Genomic DNA, 24145 nt, shown 5'->3' with positions numbered 1-24145 from the left:
AATAGCTTCAGAAATGTTAAAATCAATAATCTCCCCATCAAATTCCATTGTTAACGTCCCCTTGAACACATCTATCTTGGTGCGTGCTGTTTCCATGAAGGGTCTCCCAAGCAGGATCGGTAATGGGGTAACATTGGGTGAATCCTCCATCTCTAGAACATAGAAATCTGTTGGGAATATCAAGTTATCCACCTGCACCAAAACATCTTCCAAAACTCTTTTCGGATATGCATTAGAACGATCGGCTAATTGAATTATGACACCATCATTTTTAAGCTCTCCTAAGTTCATAAATGCATAAATTGAGTATGACATGACATTAATTGAAGCTCCTAAGTCTAACATAGCGTGTTCAAACTTAGTATTGCCAATAACACAAGGAATTGTAAAACTACCTGGATCTTTGCATTTAAGGGGTAATTTCCTTTGCAAAATAGCGGAAACATTCTCACTTACCTGGATAACCTCTTTGTTTGAAATTATCTTCCTTGTTGTACAAAGCTCTTTCAAAAACTTAGCATACCTTGGGACTTGCTTTATTACATCAGGGAGAGGTATATTGACTTGCACTTTCCTAAACATCTCCAGAATGTCTTGTCCCTGAGATAAAGAGGTGAGTAATTTAATAACCGTATCATTATCAAAAGACATACCTGAATTTGTTGGGGCAGATTGTGTTTGGGATTGATTTGGTGCGAATGGCCTTTGATAAAAACTCAGAGGTTGTTGCCTAAATCCACTTTGTTGTTGAGGTTGTTGAGGCTCCCTCCACTTAAAGTTTTGGTGATCTCTCCAGCCCGGATTGTAAGTTTTGGAGTATGGATCGTTGCGTGGCTGATTTTGGCTCCCAAAACCCACGGCATTGGCAGATTCCCACCCTCCATTCTCAATCAATTGAGGGCATTAGTCATTGAAATGTCCTTGCATAGAACACACGCCACAAACACTTGGTCCTTGTATCTTCATCCCTTCGGCCATCTAAGATATAATAGAAGTGAGGTTAATTAATTGTGATTGAATGTCGGACATAAAACTTACCTCATTGACTTACTGCCATGAGGGTCTCTTTGTCCAAGTCCTTCGTATTGTTGTGCATTTAATGCTCGGTTGGCAATTAGGGTCTTTGCAACCATTGGTGTTTTGTCAACTAATATACCTCCCGCTGAAGCATCTAGCATTTGTCGCTCAATTGGAAGAAGTCATTCGTAAAAGTATTGAAGTAGAAGTTCTTCTTTCATTTGATGTTGAGGACATGAGGCGACAAGAGCCTTAAAATGCTCATAGTATGCTGGAAAGGACTCTCCTTGACTTTGTTGAATACCACTAATCTTCTTCCTCAAGAGAATGACTCTCGAAGTGGGCAAGAACTTCTCTAAAAATGCCATCTTCATGCTTTCCCAAGAAGTGATTGTTCTGGGTGCTAATTCATAAAGCCAATCTTTAGCCTATTCCAAAAGAGATAATGGAAAGGCCTTCATCATCAAAATGTTCCCATCGACATTGATGGGTGTCATGCTCGAACAAACCACTTCGAACTCCTTAAGATGCTTGTTTGGATCTTCCATGGATAGCCCATGGTATTTGGGAATGTGATGCAACAAGCTTAACTTCAATTCGAACTCATTGGTCTTGCCTTGATCAGCCACGGGGTATTGAATGTAAAGGGGTGTAGCATTGGCCAACCCCGAGGCCGAGAGTTCTTTGATTGTACGATTGTCCGCTGCCATGACTTCTTCTTCTTTTTCAAATTCAGATTCAACCTCTAAACTTGAACTAGGTTCACTAGGTTCTGGATGCCTCCTCTTTCTTCAAAATCGTCGTTAAAGTCCAAGATATGTTCACCAACCGGTTGAGAACTTCGAGTCATAAACTAGTACCTAAACAAAGAAACAAACACAATTAGCAACTGAGTAGTAAGGCACGACAAGGACACATAAGCACACAAAAACACACAGACACAAATTAGAACACTAATTAAAACACAAAGACACGAAAATAAACAAGGAATTAGCAAGTTTGCTAATCCTCGGCAACGGGGCCAAAAATTTGATGTGAAATTTAACTAACACTCAAATTAAACCCTATTGAATATGTAATTGTAGTATTAAGCAAGTAGGAATCGTTCTAACCGGGGGTTAACTAGGGCTACTAACCTACATAAATTAAACTCTAAAACACTAAACTAGACTTAAAAACACAAGACTAGACTCTAAACTGACCTAAAACACTCAAAACAACAAAACTAACTTAAAAAGACTCAAAACATGTTCTAAAGACTATTTGGACGAATTTAACACTAGTGAGACTCAAAACACTAATTTGGACAGATTGAAACACCTTTTTAACTAATCTAAGACACTTAATTGAAAGGGGGGTTGATCTGGACGAATTTGATTAAACTAAACAGATTGTAAACTAAAGCAAACTAGATATGAAATTGGGTGAATTGAATGGTGAAATAGGCTAGTTAGAGGATCCTTCTCCACACATAAACATATGCAATATAAATCTATTTCCAGTATTGTTTCTTTAAACCATGAACGACAATGCCCCAAGTTAATCGTGAATGCACAAATTAACTCTCAGATTTCCCTAAATTCATCGAATTGAAAGGACAAGGCATCGCAACCAAATTATTCTCATCAAGTTTCCTATATGAACATCATGATAAAGATACATTCAAAGATCATTAAGTTCCATGGAAATCATAAGCATTGACAAGGCAATTATAACTATGAACTGCATGATACTCTTGCCAAGAATCTATTTAACACGATTGTGACTAACAATCTCCATTACTTGTAATTATAAGTTCCTAACGATTAGGTGAAAGTCCCTTATAATTTAGCATCAGATTCATGTATGCAAACTAAGTATGCATCTTTAATCAATACACAAGAATAAGTTATCAAACAAATAGATAAGTAAATCACATCCATGTTTTACGAAACAATAACCGAAGGGAATCAATTCATATTAAACATATGTCTATGGCTTCGAATTCACCACTAACTAATAAGAACTTAGTTACACATGTTCATAGCAATTGAAAAGCAAATTGAAATAAACATTGAAACTAAAACGAGGGAAGAAAGAACTCTTAGAATGATGCACAGGGTCCTCCTTCATCAATGGAAGGCACGGCAAGGGTATCTTCTTCTCCAAAGTTGCTGCACAGGTTGTAGAATGATGTATAGGGTGCGGCAAGATGTGTTTCTGATTGGTAGGGGGTGGTGACGAATTTTGGCTGAATATATGTATATATAGGCACGGCACAAACCCTAGGGAAATCAGTTTAGGTTTCGAACTTAGCATAAATTAAGAATTAGGGCCTAAAGGTGCAGCACAATGGTTTGAATCCACCAAGAAAAGGGTTTGGCCCAATTAATTTCTGAAAAGGATTTGCATAACCCAAATCCACAAGGAATAAGGCTAACAAAATCAGAATCCAATGAGAATTGGGTGAGGAAAGGCACGGCAAGAATTGGAGGGAAAGGAAGAGGATTGCAAGGCAAGGCAAAAGCCTTCTAGAAGGGAATATGCGCCACTTTTGTAGGGATTCTAGAAACAATGTGTTTTGTGGCAAAATTTAGGACTTCTAGAAGGGAATGCTTCTAGAAATAGCTTCTAAAAATAGATATTTAGGTCCACTTGCAGCTAGAACTAAGACATGATAAGATTAAGATAAGATAAGATAAGAAAAAGTTAGTTTGGATAAGATAAGGTTGGATAAGGTTTTGGATAATATTTCTTCTTTTGAGCTGATTCCTTATCTTCTTTGTCTTGAATTTAATTTCTTCATCTCCTTATCAGATTCCTAGCCTTTTGAACTCCAAATTCGTCCATCCATCTTGGCCCATACATGTGCTATCCATTTAGTGCCCAAAAATGCTCCAAAATGCACTTTCTTGCCAACTTTGTCATTTAAACGTACAAACACACGAAAATAGCTTAAATCACTATAATAAACACAAACTAACTACGAAAACGCAAGAAAACAAGCTAACTAAGTCGCATAAATATGCTCCTATCAATTTAATTTGATACTTTGACTCACATATTCCACATAACAATTTAATTATGCGATACATAAAACAAATATATATATATATATATATATATATATATATATTGACAAATATATAAAACATATACAATATATATATATATATATATATATCGAAAGGAAAATATAAATATAGGGAGGTTCATGCATCATGAGGAATGTTTTCATGCTTCAAGTTGTTTCAAATATCTTACTTTATTTTAAGTGTACCTGATTGGCAGAAAACAACAAAAGCCTTTGAATTTGTAGAAGATCTTTCTCAGAAAGTCGGAATTGCATCTCTAATGCGTTGTATCACGTTCAACACAGAAAAATTAAATTGAATCAATAGCATGTAGATCAATTCAAAATAATAAATTAATCACAAAAAGAATGATTAAAACGTAATACTCCCATGAGTGAAGAATAAACTCTCTTGTTAGCGCAGCGTCAAGAACGTGCTGAGAGAATGAGAGAATGAGAATGAGAGAAATGTGTAATTGTGGGTGTGTTTTATTTCACCTCATTGTGCCTTTATTTATAGTAATAGGATAGGTAAACATATTTCCCTTTAGGATTACAATATTTAATAGGAATCTACTCCTAATAGGAATATAAGAGATATTTCAATATATACTAGGATATACACAATCACATTCCTAATCTAATAGGACTGCAACAGTTTTGTCTATTAATCATAATATATATATATATATATATATATATACTCCTTGTATAATTTGAAGAGATATGCTATCCACACATCATATTTTACTTCTTATACATCCCTTGATAATTTTTGTTCGTTGATCTTTTTTAATTCATCCGATCTGACAGTCGAAAATTAAAAAAATGTATGAAAAGTAAAATAGGGTATGTGGATATCACTCCCCCTATTTTTACAGATTTTGATTACCTGTTTATATACAGTTCCATGATATATTTTATTAAATTTTTTACAAAAGTTATTTTAATAAACTGGTTCAATTATAAGTAGCCAAGTTAATTCCATTAAAAAATGGAGTTATTGGACTTTAGCGGACGTTGACTGTACTTTCCTTTACTGTGTGGTGTTTGTAGATAGATCATAGATCTGAAAATATTCTTCATCTGCGCAAACACAAGAACCTCTGCCAAGAAAACTAATCAGAGCAGACCAAAACAAGTGCAAGAATAAGCAATTGTTCCGATGAATACCTCGACGTCCTCGTCTTCCTCCTTAAAACCTTTGACATACGACGTGTACTTGAGCTTCCGAGGTCAAGACACACGCAACTTCGTGGAACACCTCCACCTCGCGTTGGTAGACGCCGGACTCAACGCCTTCATCGACAGCCAATTAAGAAGAGGGGAAGACATCTCATTCGCACTGAATCAAGCAATCGAAGGGTCTAAAAGCTCTATCATCGTCTTCTCAAAGAACTATGCGGAATCAAGATGGTGTCTTGACGAGCTTGTGAAGATCATGGAGTTCGGACGAACAGTGGGTCAAATTATTTTTCCAATATTCTATGGTGTCGATCCTTCAGACGTCATGAAACAGACCGGTACTTTAGCAACAGCATTTCTGAAGCACGAACAGCTGTTCTATGCGGTCAAAGAAAAGTTAAAGCTATGGAGAAGCGCTCTTGCTGAAGCTGGAAATTTGGCTGGTCTTGTTGTTAGAGATGGGTGAGTAAATTACTTTCTTATTTCCTTTTCTTTATTTTGTATGTTTTTAGATTCCCAATCCAATTTTTTTTTACATATTTAAAAACATTTATATGTAAAAACCATATTAAGAAGCAATAGAATGACAATTATTTGGGATTTCTTCAGAGAATAAAACGTCTTCTGACAGCCAAAAGCGCTTTTACGGAAAAAAGAAGTATTTTTTAGAGGTAGAAGCGGTTTCTAGGGAAGTCCATGTGCGATGCTTTTCCAGGAACTTGAATTTTTTGTGCAAATGTTAACATGTGTCGACTGAAAGCACTTCTGTTCATGAACAGAATTGCTTCCTACATAAGCAATTCTAAATGGCCCCTCAGTAAAATTGGAAATGGTTAGATATCAAAATTTGATGGTATTTGGTGGCTTTGGCTTGTCAAATTCTGAATAGTTATAGTTGAATGAACACATCCACATAAATCTAACTTTTGCATTATTTGGACTTTTGACAACCAGGGATGAAGTAAACGTGGAAATTGTCGCACATATGATCCAATTATATCTCCAGGGCCCTGAAATTGGAATACGTCCTCGGGTGCGAGAAATCAGTAATTATTTAGATGTTGGAGGATCCGATGTTCGCATAATTGGAATTTGGGGTATGGGTGGACTGGGTAAAACGCAGGTTGCCAAAGCCATTTTCAACAAATATCAGGATACGTTTGAAGGTAAAAGTTTTCTTGCTAATGTGAGAGAAGAGAAACTGGTTGATTTGCAAAACGCACTTCTTTCTGATGTAGTGAGATCGGGAAACATAAAGGTTCGTAGAGTTGGTGAAGGGACCGAGGATATTAAAAGAAGACTTAGCAACCTAAGGGTACTTGTCATAGTTGATGATGTAGATAGCGTGAAACAGTTAGAAGCTTTAGCTATAAAATTTTACTCATTTGGTCCAGGTAGTAGAATTATTATAACCACAAGAGACCAACATTTGCTAAAGATACTAAAAGCGAATACGATATATCATCTACCAGCAATGAATAAAGTAGAAGCTCTTGCACTCCTTTGTTGGCATACCAAGAAGTATCCTAATAAAGAATTTCTTCAAGTATCAAGAGACGTTGTTGATTACTGTGGAGGTTTGCCACTAGCACTTGAAGTTTTAGGTTCTTATCTATCTGGGGCAGGCTTAAGTGAATGGAAAAGTAAGTTGGAGAAATTTAAAAGTCATCGTTGTATGGAAATTCTCAATAGACTTAAAATAAGCTTTGACGAGCTAGCTGATGATGACCTGAAGGCTATATTCCTTGATATGTCATGTTTCTTTGCTGGAATGAACAAGGACTATGTCATGAAAATATTGGATGGCTGTGACTTATATCCAGAAATTGGAATCAGTGTCCTCCAAGAACGATGCCTTGTAAATACTACTAATGATTTCACGCTGGTGATGCATGATTTGCTTCGCGACATGGGAAGATATACTGTGCATGAGGAATCCCCTGATGACCCTGGAAAACGCAGTAGGTTATGGCATCACGATGATGTGATAGACGTATTGAAGAATGAATCTGTAAGTACTTCCACAATTAAATTTTATGTCAAACACATGTACTTAATAAATATGCATATCACACACGTCTAATAAATTTTATAAGTTGGATGTTCAACAGTATACAACACAATAAGTTGATTGGAAAGACACCATATATACTACAGGTTGAATGAAAAGGGAAACAGAGCGTGGAAAGGAAAGTGTAGGAGACATCAAAGGGACCTAGTGTATTGAATTATCTCAAATTAAATAATAGAATCATGTATCATATATGTTCTGCTCTTCTTAGATACAAGAAGTAAAATATAACACCTGTAGCAGATGCTTACTAAGATACCTAACAAATTTGGACACGGCACAATGGAAGTCTGAGCACAATTTATATGGCTTTAATTCATAGGTACCCCGCGGCAGGTGATAGGTTGTCTACCTCTCTTGTAATTCATACATCCAATGCATGGTTTAATTTCAAGTGTATAAATCATCTTTTCACATGCAGATAGCCCTTTTCTTACTCATTTCTTTGTCCTCTCCCCCCCCCCCCCCAACCCCTTCCTTCCTTCCTTATCTCCTCTCTCTCTCTCTCTCTCTCTCTCTCTCTCTCTCAAAATAGGGAACTGAAGCAATTCAAGGACTCACTTTAGATTTGCAAGAGTCTGACGAGACTAGCTTCAGTACAGAAGCATTTAGAAACATGCATAGTCTGCGATTGCTCAAACTCAATTACGTCAAGCTCACTGGCAGTTACAACAATCTGCCCAATGAGTTAAGATGGTTGTGTTGGCATGGATTCCCCCTGGAGGCCATACCAGAAGATTTTGATCACCCAAACATAGTTGTTATTGACCTCAGCTATAGCAAACTCACACGAGTTTGGGAGGATTCCAATCTGGTATGTTATGACTGTAACCAATTATTAATTCATTCATCTAGTTTTTGTAAACATCATGCTTTCTGTCTTCCATTTGAATTTGAATATTTTTCCTTTTATCTGACAGTTGCTTGAGAAGTTGAAGTTTCTTAATTTAAGTCATTCCCATAACCTAACACGATCACCGGACTTTTCAAAAACCCCAAATCTTGAGAGATTGATACTCAAAGATTGCAAAAACCTTCAGGCAATTCCACGTTTACCAACAAATTTGGAAATCCTGGAAGCAGATGAGTGCATTGCATTGGAGAAAATGCCCGATTTTTCAGAAATGTCAAGGATGAGAGAATTGCATCTGAATCACTCCCCCAAACTCTCTGAAATTCTAGGCTTGGATAAGGCATTAAGCTCCAATTCCATGACAAGTATTCATATGGAAGGGTGCACCAATCTCACTGCTTCTTTTAAAGAAGCAATCCTACAGGTCCTCCATGCATCTCTCTCTCTCTCTCTCTCTCTCTCTCTCTCTCGTACACATACATGCTTGTAATCCTTTTTTGTACCTATCTTTTTCCATGGTATAGGGTTGGAGTGCGAGAGGAAATGGTGACCTTTTTCTCCCTGGAAATGAGATTCCATCATGGTTTACTCCTGTCGACCCTCAGGGTGAAATAGTTGTGCCGCAAAGTTTTGGCTGTGATTTAAAAGCATTGACTGTGTGCATCATTTATTCTTCAGACGACTCCCAATATAGTGGCTCTCTTCGCATTCGTGTTGCAAATTATACCCAGAACACTGTATTTCTCATCTCTCCAATGCGTGCCACTGTAATAACTTGCCATGAAAATTATCTTTGGCTGGGACATTTGTCAAACAATAAGCTCAATGTGAAAGGCGGAGACAAGATAAATGTTGGTGCACACTTTGTAGGACCAGCGACTACTGATGATATTCATGTCAGGGTGAAGAAAATAGGGATCAATCTGGAAAAGGAAAAATTAATCAAGGAATATGCACAAGAGCAAGGCAGTCATAAGGCAGAACACAGTGATGACTCGTCCCATGAGAATCAATCCCGCAAAAGACTAAAGTCTGATTCCAGTGTTGAAAGAAATCCAGAAGAAGAAACTGATGAAATCATGCAAGAAGGGCGCAGCATGGGCTAGTAGCCTAATAGAAGAAGAAAAAGGTACATAAACTGAACTCGAGCCATTAGTCCTTTTGGTAGTCATTGACCGTATACTACATATTTCCCTTTTGTATGTAAGAAGTGAAACTGTAAATTTTTTAATAATGTTAATGCCAAGCGAAGAATAGGCTTATTTAGTTTGGCTAACTTCTTAGTCGTGAAGTGGTTGGGAGCGAGGAAAGAAATCAACTGTCCTAAAAACTTAAAAACTCAAAACCTCTCTTCACTTGCATTCTTCTTAATCTTGTCTACATCAATATATTGTTTTAAGTTGTCACCACAAAACATGTCTGTTAGGCTAGTTGGCCAAGGCAATGCATACATGCCTTGCACCAGGTTCGAATCTCCCTCCCAGTGAATTAGACTAGTTTGGAATATGGTAAAAATAAAAATAAAAACAATCTTCATTGCACAATGCTTTTTTGATGGTTCCAGTTCGAAATCCTTGTTGGATCCGCAACATTCTGCATCCACAATGGAGAAGCGTCATTTTTCCTTTACTGTTTATTTCTCGTCATAAGAGTGCCTTCCATTATTAACTTGCAGGGGCTGTTACAGATCCGGTGAAGGAAAAAGTGTAAAAAATTCAATCGAGCAAAAGAACAGCAAAAGGAAATTTTGATTGGAGGGGGACTTTGCGTCTGACCCTGTAGGGCACCATCCCCTAGAAGAACATCCCTGATCACATCAGCTGGAGTAAAAAATATGGGTCGTGCTGGAGTCCTTGCTGCCGAATGCCAAGCCCTTGGAGATGGTGTAGCTTATATACTTCACAAGCAATCGGAAAGGGCTGAGGTGGAGGGTGACGCAAAAATTGTTAAAGCAACAATTCCAGATCAGTTGGAGAATATATTTTTGTACTCTTGGGGGAAAATATATTTTTGTACCCAAAAAAAAAATATATATATATATAATTCGTTACATTTGTTTTTTATTTTATTTTGAGAGAAATTATGATAAACCCGATCAAAGAAAAAGAGTACTACGCTTCAATTGGATTAAACTATGGGATGAGCGGGGAATTCGTACGTAGCACAACTACTCTGCAACTTTAAAATGAAAAATGTCATCGACATGAGGATCCCAATCAAAACAGACATCGAATATGTTCGCTAGCCAGACCATAAAACAAAAAGTTCTTAGCAAAGCGCATTCATACTTACCATTGCCCCTCCCTTTTTCGAAGCACCGCCGATAACCCCTCGGCACAAATTAGGAATAGAAAGGGGACATGGGGTCTCCTTGTCGAAGTCCGCGTTTTGGTTGAATAAATCCAGTTGCAGAACCATTCAGGAGCACACTGTAAGACACCGTAGTTATACATGCCTCAATTCTCTTGCAAAACTCCTGAGGGAATCCCAGAGCACTCATCATTTCCAGTAGAAAGCTCCATTCAACCCGATCGTAAGCTTTTGCCATGTCAAGCTTCATGGCGACACATTTCTCACCCCCGTTATGTTGCTGATTCAGTGAGTGGAGAATCTCATGCACAACCAATATATTATCCTGGATTTGTCGGCCCGCCATAAAAGCCGATTGGTTTGCACTAATCAGATGTGGAAGGACATTCTTCATGCGATTAGTGAGAATTTTGGCAATCACCTTATACACAACATTACATAAGGAAATGGGACGTAGCTGAGACATATTCCTCGGGCTGGATACTTTAGGGATAAGAACCAGATGTGTATGGTTTAATTTCCTCAACATTTTTCCGGAGACCCAAAAGGCCTGAACCATAGCAACAATATCTCTGCCAACCACGTCCCAGAATTCATGATAAAAACTACCTGTGAAACCATCCGGCCCCGGAGCTTTATCCGCCAGGATTTGGAACATAGAGAGTCGCACTTCTTCCTCTGTTATCGTTTGCATCAGCCTTTGAGAATTTTTCGGTAAAATCCGGGCTTCCACACATTCCATAATTTCCTGAGTACCTCGTGGGTTACAGGTGCGGAAAAGGTTCCTGAAATACATCACTGCTATCTCATCCACCTCGCTGGGTTCCGTGCACCAATTTCCCTGCTCATCCTCCAACCCCACAATTTTATTGCACCTGCGTCGCTTCATAGTTTGAGCATGAAAAAACTTAGTATTCTTATCCCCCTCTTTCATCCATTGGTTCCTGGACTTGAGCTTCCAATATCTTTCTTCCTCCCTAAGTAAGTGTTTAAGTTCCCCCTCCATATTCCGAACAGCCTCACTAGCAAACTTTTCCGACTTGTAGGTGTTTCTCAGGTCATTTTTCAGAATTGCAATCCGCAGAATTGCAAGGCTCCCTACACGGGATAAGAGTTACGCCTGATGGGATGCAAATTTCCCACTTATTTTTCGCAGATGATGCGGTCATCTTCTGCAAGGCAACTGAGGTGGAGGTCAGAGTAATTTTGGAGGTTTTGCAATGCTACGCAGCTGCCTCTGGACAAATCATTAATAGAGAAAAAAGCTCCCTGTATTTTGGAAACCAGTGTCCACGGCAACAACGGAGGTTGATTGAGTCCTGCACTAATTTTGTCGGCAATGAGGCTTTCGGTAGGTACTTGGGCCTTAGTGCAGACTTTGGTGCGTCTAAGAAGGCTGTTTTTGAAGGAGTTCGTGAGGCACTAGATGGAAGAATAAATGGATGGGCGAAACAATTCTTATCTCCGGCTGGGAAGGAAGTGATGATTAAAGCAGTGGTCATGGCTTTACCAAATTATGCGATGTCGTGCTTTAAACTTCCAGTGAACCTCTGCCAAGAAATGGAATCAACTATTGCGAATTTCTGGTGGCGGGGAAGTAGGGAGAAAAATGGGATGCATTGGATTAGCTGGGAAAAAATGAAGAGAAGGAAGAAAGTGGGAGGGCTGGGTTTCCGGGACCTTCTATCCTTTAATTTGGCTTACCTTGCCAAGATTGGATGAAGGATTCTAACCAACCCTTTTTGCCTGCTTGGCAAGATTCTTAAAGAAAAGTACTTTCCTGAATGCTCCTTCATGGAGGCAAAGGTGGGGAAAAGATCTTCGTGGGGGTGGAAGGGAATTATGCAAGGCAAAAGGATATTGGAAAGAGGGAGAAGATGGAGGGTTGGTGATGGGAGCAGCATTTGAGTGAAATATGACCCTTGGCTTCCAAGACCTCATACCTTTCGGGTTCTTTCAAAACACCCGGATTTTCCGGTGATGGTAAATGATCTAATCAATCCTGTGACGGGCTCTTGGAAGGTTGACCTAGTTAAGGGGTGCTTTGAGGAGGAGGAAAGTAATATTATCCTTGGCATCCCAACTAGCCTGGAGGGCTGCAATGACAGAATTATATGGCACCACACCAGTAATGGCGACTACACTGTAAGGACCGGTTATGGTATTGCAATGGAAATGCAGGAAAATGGTGAACTAGGGCGGAAAGGAACAGGGGGTTGTAGTCGGAGGGACGAACCAGACAAACGTTGGATGGAGATTTGGAGACTGGAGGTTCCAAATAAAATGAAGTATTTCATTTGGCGATGCTACACTTCCTCCTTGGCGGTCAGGGGTAACCTTCACCGAAGAAGAATGAGAGTGAACACGACCTATGCTTTGTGTGGGGATGCTAGGGAAACTGAGCATCACCTCTTCTTTGATTGTGAATTTAGCAGGGTATTTTGGTTTAGTTGTCCCCTGCAACTGGACATAAAGCTTGCCACGGGGAAGGATTTTGGGGAATGTTGGCACAGTCTTTGTAATCGATTCCGGAAGGAGAAGAACCATGAGCTAATCTTGCAGGAATGCGTGTTCATTATGTGGAGAATCTGGAAATGTCGAAACGAACTGCTGTTTAAGGGCGCGGAGGCCAATCCCATGGAAAGTGTGAATGTGGTGCGAAGTCAGATTATGGAGTATAGGGCATCCCAAGAACCTGCCAAAACGACTACTACCGTGGGTGTTGTGGGGGAGGCTACCTCTTACGCTGGACAACCTGTTCGGTGGAAAAGACCCAAATTCGGGGTAATTAAGGTTAATTGTGACGGCGCCTGGTGTGAATCAACACTCCGAGGAGGCTATGGATGGGTGGTGCGAGATTTCGCTGGAATGCTTCTTGCGGCTGGCGGGGAATGGGGTCTATTGTTCAATAAGGCGGCCATGGCTGAGGCTAGTGTAATGCGTGCAGCTTTAATGGTTTGCAGGGAGCGGGGTTTTGCGGAGGTGGAAATTGAGTCAGATTCTCAGGGACTTATTAGAATGCTTAACGGAGAGTATGACATTGATGCAACTCTAGAATGCTTACTCCATGATATTAGGGTCTTGGCGTCACAAGTTGGCAGGGTGAGCTTCGTGTTTGTTAAGCGGAAAGGAAATGCTGCGGCTCATGCTGTGGCCTCACATGTAACCTTAATGAGAGGCTCCTTCTGTTGGGATGCCCATGGGCCAGAGTTTTTATTTAATATTCTAGCTGAAGATGTAAACATTTCTATTCGTATTTAGTTGAGTAAATTCTACATTTGACAAAAAAAAAAAAAATACTTACCATTGCCAATTACGTTCTACTATGTCTGCGTTAATTTGTTAGGAGGATAACAAAGCCATTTTTTCCCAATTCCGTTCATAATATTTTTAATTCAATCCCATTAAAAATAAAAATTCATCATTTGTTCTGAAATTTTTTACATTTTAATTGAATGTCATTGGTTTCTATGGGCCACATTCTGTTTTCAATAGGTTATTTGCGGCCCATTTCCCAGTTCCTTAGGCCCGCTTTTAAAATTTTCCCATTGTAACATGCCATAAACTTTCTTCATATTTCCCGCTGCCCTATTCCTCTGATGTTTTTTGCATTACCCCTTTCAATACGAAACTAGGTTCCAGGTCTGCTGTCCCCTTTTTGTGTGTCTCATTGCTAATATTTTGACACATGTTATCTAACTTAACTTAATCTCAAACTCTGTTAACTTTTTATTTAACATTTAGAAGTTAAAAAAATCCAAAATAATCTGCAAATCCAAAATAGAATTCTTTCTGTGGCTGTTGGGTTACCAACATAAGCAAACTTCTTCCAAAATTTTCTCCATCGTTGTACTGCTTCTTCACTTCTTTCCAAGCCAGCTCTGGTTGAACTTGGATTCTGTCCAGTTGAAACTTGAAAACAAACTCTTATAGGAGTTCATTTTCTCCATGGTTGTACTGCGTTTTCTCTATAGTTTATCCTTGAGAAGTTAAGCAATGAATCAGGTATAGGATATATATATATATATATATTTGAATCACTTATAGCTTTCTTGCTTCTTATTCATATATAAATTTGACTCTCATATTGTATTTTTCATTTTTTTCCTCAAAGACATGGACGGAGAAAATAATCCCTGTGAAGCCAATGGAACCGAAGCATATGAAAAGCACCAAAGAAGGATTTAGGCTTTGATCAGCTCTCAAATGACAAGCACCACGAAAACTCATGATAATGAAATGAAAGTGCAAGATGCTATGAGAAAAATGCTCAACGAATTTACTCTGTTTTGGGACTAAAGTTTCAGTTAATACTTTTTATTAAAGATTAATTTTATTTGGTTTGATGTTTGGAAAGTAGTAGCGACTATCAATTCTTGTGATTTTCTGATTACTCATAAAATAGTTTGATTGAGAAGAAAGAATTTTATTTTGTTTTTAGAGTGAAATTCGTTTGACACCAAGCAAACGAACCTTTCTTTGAGTCACAAATCGGTTCTTGCATTTAAAGAACTTGCAGAGCACTACAACTGTGAGGGATGATTTCATATTTGTTGTAATCTCAGTCACCTCAAACTGAGATTTTCTGCACGATAATAACAACAACGTACACACAATTGATAATGAATAAAGCCCTCCGTTCGCTTACTCAACTCTTCACCCAGTATGCTTGTCCCACTGTTTCGAATCGTTTCCGTCTTCACTAAACAATTTATACCTCTTCTTCGATCCAAAATTCCCAGAGAATCCTTGACTCCTAGAATACAATGGGATTTCACATCTGAAAAATCTCTCACTCTACCACCTCTCAGCAAATCCATATTCCGTGATCTTCTCCTTGACTTCAGCCAACAGCTTTTGGCATATTTGGGTAGAGAAATGTTGGCAGGATATGGGGTCTCATGGGAAGCTTGTTTTCAAGTTTCAACTGGACATAATCCAAGTTCAACCAGAGCTGGCCTGGAAAGAAGTGAAGAAGCAGTACAACGATGGAGAAAAATTGGGAAGAAGTTTGCTCACGTTGGTAACCCGACAGCCACAGAAAGAATTCTATTTTTGGATTTGCAGACCTCGATAACCCAACAGTCAGATTATTTTAGATTTTACTTTTTACTTTTAAATGTTAAATAAAACGTTAACAGAGTTTGAAACTAAGTTAAGCTAGAAGACATGTGTCAAAATATTAGTAATAAGACTTAAAAGAGACACACAAAAGGGGACAGCATAACTGGAGCCGTCAGAAATTTCGTTAAAAACGCTCCATTTCATTTATTAATTTTTCTAACTTATTTATGGTTCTTTTGCTTTGAGACTTCTACTTTTGTTGAGATTTTGTCACTTTTTAAGAAATACTAATGAAAAGAGTTTCAAAATTTTGAATTTTAACGATAAAGATAAAATAAATGATAAAGTGAATAATACTATTATTGATTTTTTCAGTGTAAAAATATGATTTTTCGTTAAAGTAAACAGTACTGTGAGCTCTTCGTTAAAGTTACCTATTTTTTATTCATTTTTCTTGATTCTCTTCGTTCTTTCCTCGATTTATTGGTCGAGCACTAACGGTTGTTCTTTCATGTTTTGATTTCGTCAATGCCTTACAGCTCATAATTTGTCAGTGGATAATCTTGTATTTGATGTCGGGCTTTGTTATTATTTTTAGAAATTGCACAGCGTTTTCTTGATCTTCCTGTTCTCCCGGATTTAATTTCTGCTAATGGTGAATCTGGTAATAAATTTCCTGAGAATTCGTCGAAGTGCATTGCTCCTTACAAATCTCCTTTTTCAACTCATGATTTCAGTAATTTTTCTTGTATTTGAAGTCAGGCGCTTTTATGTGGTTTTGGTTCTTAATTTTAGGAACCATATGGAGTTGTCCAATATTCCTGCTACTGGTATCCCTGGTCTAATTTCTATTGGTGCTGAATCTATTGTTTAATTTACCGATTAATTTCTTGATGATTTGTCTGACAATTCGTCCGAGTGCATTGCGAATTCCCTTTCTCAAACAAAAAAAATCATAAATCTACTTTACTGCTCGTGAGTTCAGTATTTTAAGGGATGCACGCAAGACACAAGTGTCCACCTACTGCTCATGATTAAAATACTAGAACAAAAATACTGAACTCATGAGCAGTAAAGGAGATTTATGATTCTTTTGTTTGAGAGAGAGAAGTACCAATGCACTCGGACGAATTGTCAAACAAATCATCAAAAAATTACTCACAAATTCAACAACAGATTCAACATCAGCAAAAATTAGAACAGGGATACCGTAGTAGGAATATTAAGAACCAAAACCACATAAATAAGCGTGTGGCTTCAAATACAAGAAAAACTACTGAAATAGCACAGGGATTTGTAAGGACCAATGCACTGTTCTACAACAAATTCAGCATTAGCAGAAATTAAACCCAGGAGAACAGTAGTAGGAAGATCAAGAAAACGCTGTGCAATTTCTAAAATTAATAACAAAGCCCGACATCAAATACAAGATTATCCACTGACAAATTATGGCATTGACGAAATCAAAACATGAAACAACAATTGTTGGTTATCGACCAATAAATTGAGGAAATAACGAAGATAATCAAGAAAAATAAATAAAAAATGACAAAATCTCAATAAAAGTAGAAGTCTCAAGCAAAAGAAACATAAATAACATAAATAAGTTAGAAAAATTAATAAATGTTTTACCAGAATGAATGATTGAACAAAAGAAACTAAAACTGGTAAATTTTCAACGAAGCCGGAATTGATTGAAATTTGAGTATTGGGCCGGGCCAAATAGCGTCGAAAGTGACCATAACATAAATCTGGCGTATAAAAAAACAAATTCTAGTGAACAAATTCAAGTTAACTTAAGACAAAATTTCCAGAAGAATGAACAAATTTATAGTTTTCATAAACATAAAAAAAAATACCGAACAAACGAAATCATACCTGAGAAAAGGTGAAGGTGGTAAGACTGATAGAACTCGGAAGATCTAAATCATAAAGTAATATGAAATAACGAGATCTGAAAAAAAAAATAATAATAATAATAACGACTTAAAAACTTTGAGTTTTAACAATAAGAACAAAATGAAGGGTAAAGTGAATAGTACAAAGATTGATTTTTTAATGTAAAAATATGATTTTTCGTTAAAATGAATAGTACCAGGAGTTTTTCGTTAAAATTTCAAAAAAAAAAAAAAAAATCAGATCTCCTTATTTCATCTCACATCATGAATTGGGGTATTCTCTTGACTGTAAGAATTGCCAAAAGCTAAAGAATTGGTATATTTTTCTTCAAGGAAAAATTAAACAAAACAAGGAATATTGAACATAAAATTCTTCTCAACAGCTAATAATTCTATGCAGCGGCTGTAAGAGGAAATGGCCATGTAATTTGGCTCTGACTCCAACCGAACCCTATGGCTTTGTTTTTATAGCCGCAAGTACGACTTTCAAACTTTACCTAAGCGTCGTAGTATCTTAACTGTTAAAAATAAATAATTTAACGGCTGTGCGTGTTATTAGGCCTCGCGTGAGGTGGAATTCGATGCATTTTTTTTATTTACTTATTCGCGTGAAACACTTCTTTTAGTACTTTACACAGAGAAATTATACCATTTTTATTTTATCTCTCGTGAAGGGAAATGGATAGTCGGTCAATTGGGAAACTCTCGAGAAAAAAAAAAGGATTTAAACAACATTAGAAAAATTAATGAAAAAAATTTAAAAACTTTGAGTTTTAACGATAAGGACAAAATAAAAGGTAAAGTGAATAGTATCATGTTTGACTTTTTAGTGTAAAAATATGATTTTTCATTAAAATGAACAGTACTGCAGACTTTTCGTTAAAACTCCTTTTAACATTTAAATAAAAATTACACTAAATTTAAATTAAAATAAAAAATTACGGCAAAAGGAATTTCCTAGCTAGAGTCTACAGAGAGACTTTTGGGAAATTACACCAAATTTAGCTTTTCTTTTTATTTTAATTTAATGTTCATTTACATTCTGTTTCTCTTAAACAAATTTATAAACACAACGAGTAAACGAATTAAACTAATCCAACGACTCTACGTGTGTGGTAGAAATAAATTTTAGAGAAATTATGGCACAACATTTCCTCCTTCTCCGTGTGGAATTCACCGTGTTACATAAATCTGACAATTTCTTATATTATCTATTGACATTAGACATAACGGCATGAAAATAACAGGATTTTAATACATTGTTTGTTTGTGTTACATAAGTTTGAATTTTTAAAACTCTACAAACTCTCATGAAAGGTATTGATATTTTGCACAACCTTGAAATACAAGTCTCTTCATTTTGCATATCCTTGAACATTTGATATTTTGCAATAATATACTAACATTTTTCCACTAGGCTCTTATTTTGGAATATGTAATATTTGAACAGTAAAGTCTGAAGACAGAATTTCACATGATGTGTGTCACATTGCGTGTTTCAGACCAAATTACTAATGGAGTTGACTAAATAACAGTAAATTTGTACATTTTGTTGTTTAACAAAAATGTTAATTGACGAACTTTTAATTTTGGACCAAATCTAAACTTACTCAAAATTCTCAGAAGAAGTCTCAATATTTGGAGAAAATGTGTAAAAGAAATGCAAATGAGGAAAAAGAAAGAAATTAGGTTGGCCCAAAAGTGAAAAAATAATGTAATACTGCCAGCGACCTGCTAACAAAAAGCCTTGCAACAACAATATTTTTCTTCCGCAATCCTTCTCCGTAATCCAATTTAAAAAATGAACCGTTGATTACTCACTCTCAAGGTATTAAATATCGGTAATATCGAAAATATCGGTAGTCCGAAAACACAGAAATATCGATGAAAATATCGGGATAATATCGATATCGATAAAAATTATATAGAAACCACGGAAATTGTAAGAAAAACTTGGAAATTTTTATTGAAACTTTGCAGGATGTTTATTTAGTCAATTATCTATTAGTTTATCACAAAAAATTGGAAGAAAATGCATTGCATAATGGATTTAACATTATCAAGTTGATTATATAGCGAGCTGACAAACATTGTGAGTGTAGAAAATATGTAGTAATTAATGAAAGAAGTTTAAACACACCATAATCATTTATATATAATGAATTAGTACAATATTTTATATTTTATACATTGCATGGTAAGATACATGAGTGATTTAGTACCACATAGAGTTCCTATGAGGTTCAAATTTTTCACTCTCTTCATTATTTTCACTTCTGCAACACTCTGCAACACACACACACACACACGATGCAACACGCACACACGCACACGCAACACGCACACACGCATACCCAGAGCCTTTCTGGATCCTTCTCTCTCCCTCGGTCTCTCTGTCTCCTTCTCTCCCTCGGTCTCTCCGTCTCCTTCACATGCACACGCAACAAGCAGAACACAGAGCCTTTCTGGATCCTTCTCTACCTCGGTCTCTCCGTCTCCGTCTCTCCGTCTCCTTCTCTCCCTCGGTCCGGTCTCTCCGTAGTCCGTCCATTATGCTGGGTCACCTCACCTCAGTCTCTCTCGAATCTCGAATCTCGATCTGGATCCTTCCCTCAGTCTCTCCATCCTTCTTCTTCTCCCTCTCGAACTCGATCCTTCTCCGGTTCTCCCCCCCATCTCTTCTCTGCAACTCCGCCAAGCACCCTCACCACCTCCCCCCCCATCTCTTCTCTGCAACTCCGCTGAGTTGCTTGGGGCCTTTTTACTGTATCTTTACACCCTGGGGGACGTGATTTTGCTATTGTTCAGCTCGTACCCACCACCTGTGGTTTCCTCCTCCCTTTCTCACCTCCCGGCGGAGGCGACGACGATGAATATTCGGGATAATATCGCTAATATTGCTAATGTCGCGATATTAGCGATATTATCGCGATATTTTAAAGATATTTTAATTTTACTCAAAAAAATATCGGCCAGTAAAAAAAAAACGATATTATCGGCGAAATATCGCTGATAATATCGATTTTTAAGACATTGGTTCTACTCAACACACGCACGCACGCACACACCCAGACACCTTCACAACTGACCACCCCACCTCCATTTCAGCTTAGCTCAGTTCAGATTCCGGCCGTCCAAATCAACTAGTTTTCCCACCCTTGAATGTCTTCAGGTACTTTTCTGTTTCTTTTAGTTCCTTCTTTTATTTTTATGGTAAATATGCTTAAAGATTGGACATGTTATTGAACATTAGCCATGTAGTTTGAATTGAATATGTGATTGAATATTAGGTATTTAGTTTGAAAGCTCTTAAAGGCGAAACCTTCAACATTAGACTTGCCAAATTAGTTACTTCTCAGAACTCCAAAGACTAAAACCTGAACAAATTTTTATGAACTTTTGAAACTAATCCACATGTCAATGAAATTCTACGGGTAGTTCTATGAATTCTCTTAAAATCCCCAGTTTTCATTACACCAACAGCTCCATCAAATTGTGAAGCATCATCATCTATAACTTTGCAGCCTGGAAAAGAAGAATATTTATGTCAAATTGTTTTGGCAGTGGCACACCCAGTGATATGGGAACTCTATTAGCTAATGAATCATAACCAACCTATCAAAACAATTAAACACAACTTAACGATTGACTGGCTAAGAACAATGTATTTTGCTTCATCATGGGATTCAGTTTGATCAGGGATTGCAGAAATATCCGGAGGTCCCGACCTCAGGCTCAGGGATTGCAGAAGTATCTCTTTACTTGCCCTATGTGTTGTGTTGCTTTCTTTATTATTGTTCTTTTATAGAGGTATGGCTACGGGTGCTTTCAGTACTTCGAACCGGTCCTATATTTTCAACAGAATTTTTGTTTCTTACCAAAAGAGGGCAAAATAAAATCTGATCTTACCCCATCATAACATTGTACCTCGCAGTCTTTTATTGCATGCAAGTAATCTGAAAATGACAAGTAGGACCTTCTCAGATTTTCTGTTATAATAAAGCAGCACCATAACAAGAGATTGAGCTGTTACTTAAACAAAAAGACACAAACCTGAGTTTGCTTTGTCTTTACAGATTAGGACCATTTCTCTGTGATTAAAGTATGGAAAAATACAGTGAAAAATATGCAACTTTTTAATGGGATTGACAATTTTCGGCTTTGTTTTGGCTAAGAAAGAATTAGAGTGTTACTTATTAAGTTGAGTTAACAAATTTGCAGGATGCAACAGAACACATAGGAGAAGTTTTGAAACGAGTTAAGAAGATTCAGCTGAAAAGAGCGTACAAGATAGAGAACTGGTATGCTGCTTTGTCTTTTTGTTGGATTTTAATGTTTATGTTCTACTGTTAAGTAGACTTTATAATGTTCTAGATTTGTTTTGTAAATGTGCTTTGAGACTGCTTCGTCTTTTTGTTGGATTGTAATGTTTATGTTCTACTGTTAAGTAGACTTTATAATGTTCTAGATTTGTTTTGTAAATGTGCTTTGAGATTGGACATGTTATTGAATATTAGCCATGTGGTTTGAATTGGATATGTGATTGAATATTAGGTATTTAGTTTGAATTGGATATGTGATTGAATATTAGGTATTTAGTTTGAATTGATTTGGATATGTGGTTTATTGAATTGGAATTTGGATATGTGCTAATTTGAATTGGATATGTTGAATTAGAGATGTGCTACTTTGAATTGGATAGGTTGAATTGGAGTGTGCTATATTGATATATGATGAACTGATGGTTACAAAACACATAGGCACATACATGCACGCACTCTCCAGTCATCACATACTCTGGGGCTGCATAACCATAGGTTCCCATGACTTACGTGGAAACATGAGTTTTACCACCCTCAAGACCATCTTTCGCAAGTTCGAAATCCGAAAGCTTGGCATTGTAATCCTAAAATAACGCATTCCATTTTCAGAAGAGAATAGGAGTAGGGAAGGAAAAAGGACGCAGATATAAAAAAGCTCGGACAGAGTCTTAATTTTAAGGTTACTCCAACACCATGGCATTTATCGGGGACCAAAAGTTTCAAAAACTGTTTCAGAAAAGGCATAGTCTAATTCTATTTTTATCTTATGGCATAAGATCTGTTTGTTCAATTTATATTTTCAATAGAACCAGACTATACAATCTATCTTAGTGATACTTAAATCCTTCTTCCATGAAGTTCTTCCTTATTATGTTACTGAATACGCTTGGAAGTCCAGTATAGTGCATTTTTTAATTTGAATTCCGTTGAGATCTGGTGTTCAATGTGGTCAAATATCAATTATGCGTTGTTGTTCACTGTTCCGTAATTCGGTAGACATAGGAGTTTGTAATATTATTTGAGATTTGGTGTTTTTAATTTTGTACTGATTGGTTTTCTTTGAATCAATGGTAACGTGTCAATCGTATATATTTTGGGGTGTGCTATCCACACACCTCATTTTACTTCTCACACCTCTTAATAATTTATGTCGGTTGATTTTCTTCAATTCATCTGATTCGACGGCGGAAAATTAAAAAATGTGTTAGAAGTAAAATGGGGTGTGTGGATATCACACCCCTATATTTTTTGTCAATTTTAATCATTATTCTGGAAATTATGGTCTGATGTCAATTTGGGTGCAGATTTCATTTGATCTCTTAATTTGGATGTGCATATTTCGTTTTAATTAATTTGGGTTGTGTAGACGAAGCAAATAATTATTTAAATTAATTAATTTAACTTAATCTATGCATGTTTCGTTTGAATAATTTGGGCTGCGAGGTGTAGTAGAATTGAAATATAATTCAGACATTTGAGAATCTCAATAAACAGCCCGATAATCAATAATGGTTATATCACTAATTAATACTACGGATATATTATTTAAGATTCATAGTTTACCTTAAAAAATTCAAGAATTGTACAATATTTTTGTTGATTTGTTTCCGCTTCTCTGGTTCTTTGTCCCCATGTTTATTAATTGTCTTTTTCTCTGTTCATTTGGGCTGTCTCAGTGGATTGAAGATCTCAGTGACGATTCTTTCCCTATTATTTCAAGCGAGATTAGCTAGTGAGTGATGTGCTCTTTGTACAGGTGCAGTATCATTGGTGCTCACTTTGTACTACTGCTTTTGTAACGTTGGGATGTTTCAAGATTTATGACTTTGTGCTCTCTCTCTCAATCTGCACTCTCTTTCTTCCCTCGCTCCCTCTCTCATGTAGAGCCATTTTATGGTACAATGTGTTTATATAGTATGTGATGTGTATACAATTACAAATAAAGTGAAAGAAATAAGGTCGTATGTTGTATGCTCCACTTTGTTTCTTTGAGTTAATATTTTCCAAATCAGCACAAGCGTTACAACAAATAGAAAAAGGAAGATAAAGAGAGAGAGAGATTAGAGAACGAAAAAGAGCATATATCCTTATTTTTTGGGTTTTGAGAAGTGAGGGAAGGATTTGGCAGGTTTTGTAGAAAATAGGCAGAATTTAGGAGTTTCAAAATGGAGGGATTAATAGGGAGGGCGGGAAGTAAAGAATGGGAGGAAGGAAGAAGGATAATGTGTCAGTTAATGAAAGCTTTTATTTTTGTTTGTTTGAAATTAGATGTTTCATTGAGAAATTATCTTTTATAGCCAAAATTTATGTCTTAAATTCAAAATTGTCAGTTTTTATAAAAACTATCATTTATAACCAAAATCTCACATCAAT

The 24145-nt window shown here is 36.9% G+C and overlaps 1 protein-coding gene across 2 annotated transcripts in view; it reads left to right on the top strand.

The window, feature by feature from the left end:
* The window catches only part of LOC126589013 (disease resistance protein RUN1-like), a 37567-nt gene extending 27302 nt beyond the window's left edge, over positions 1-10265 (top strand). Inside the window, exons 1-6 of one of the 2 annotated variants that reach the window (XM_050254203.1) lie at positions 5111-5716; positions 6209-7265; positions 7861-8139; positions 8246-8602; positions 8703-9307; positions 9854-10265. In XM_050254203.1, coding sequence (XP_050110160.1) covers positions 5235-5716; positions 6209-7265; positions 7861-8139; positions 8246-8602; positions 8703-9284 — 2757 coding nt within the window. In that variant the 5' untranslated portion in view covers positions 5111-5234 and the 3' untranslated portion in view covers positions 9285-9307; positions 9854-10265. Of the gene's footprint in view, positions 1-5110; positions 5717-6208; positions 7266-7860; positions 8140-8245; positions 8603-8702; positions 9308-9853 lie in introns of those variants that run through there. The other variant, XM_050254193.1, reaches the window with a different exon arrangement.
* The last annotated feature ends 13880 nt before the right edge of the window (positions 10266-24145 follow it).

The sequence above is a fragment of the Malus sylvestris genome, chromosome 2 (assembly GCF_916048215.2).
Source record: "Malus sylvestris chromosome 2, drMalSylv7.2, whole genome shotgun sequence".
Classification (NCBI taxonomy): Eukaryota; Viridiplantae; Streptophyta; class Magnoliopsida; order Rosales; family Rosaceae; genus Malus; species Malus sylvestris.
Note: the sequence above shows the minus strand (reverse complement) of the source record. Positions and strands in the feature narration are given on the sequence as shown.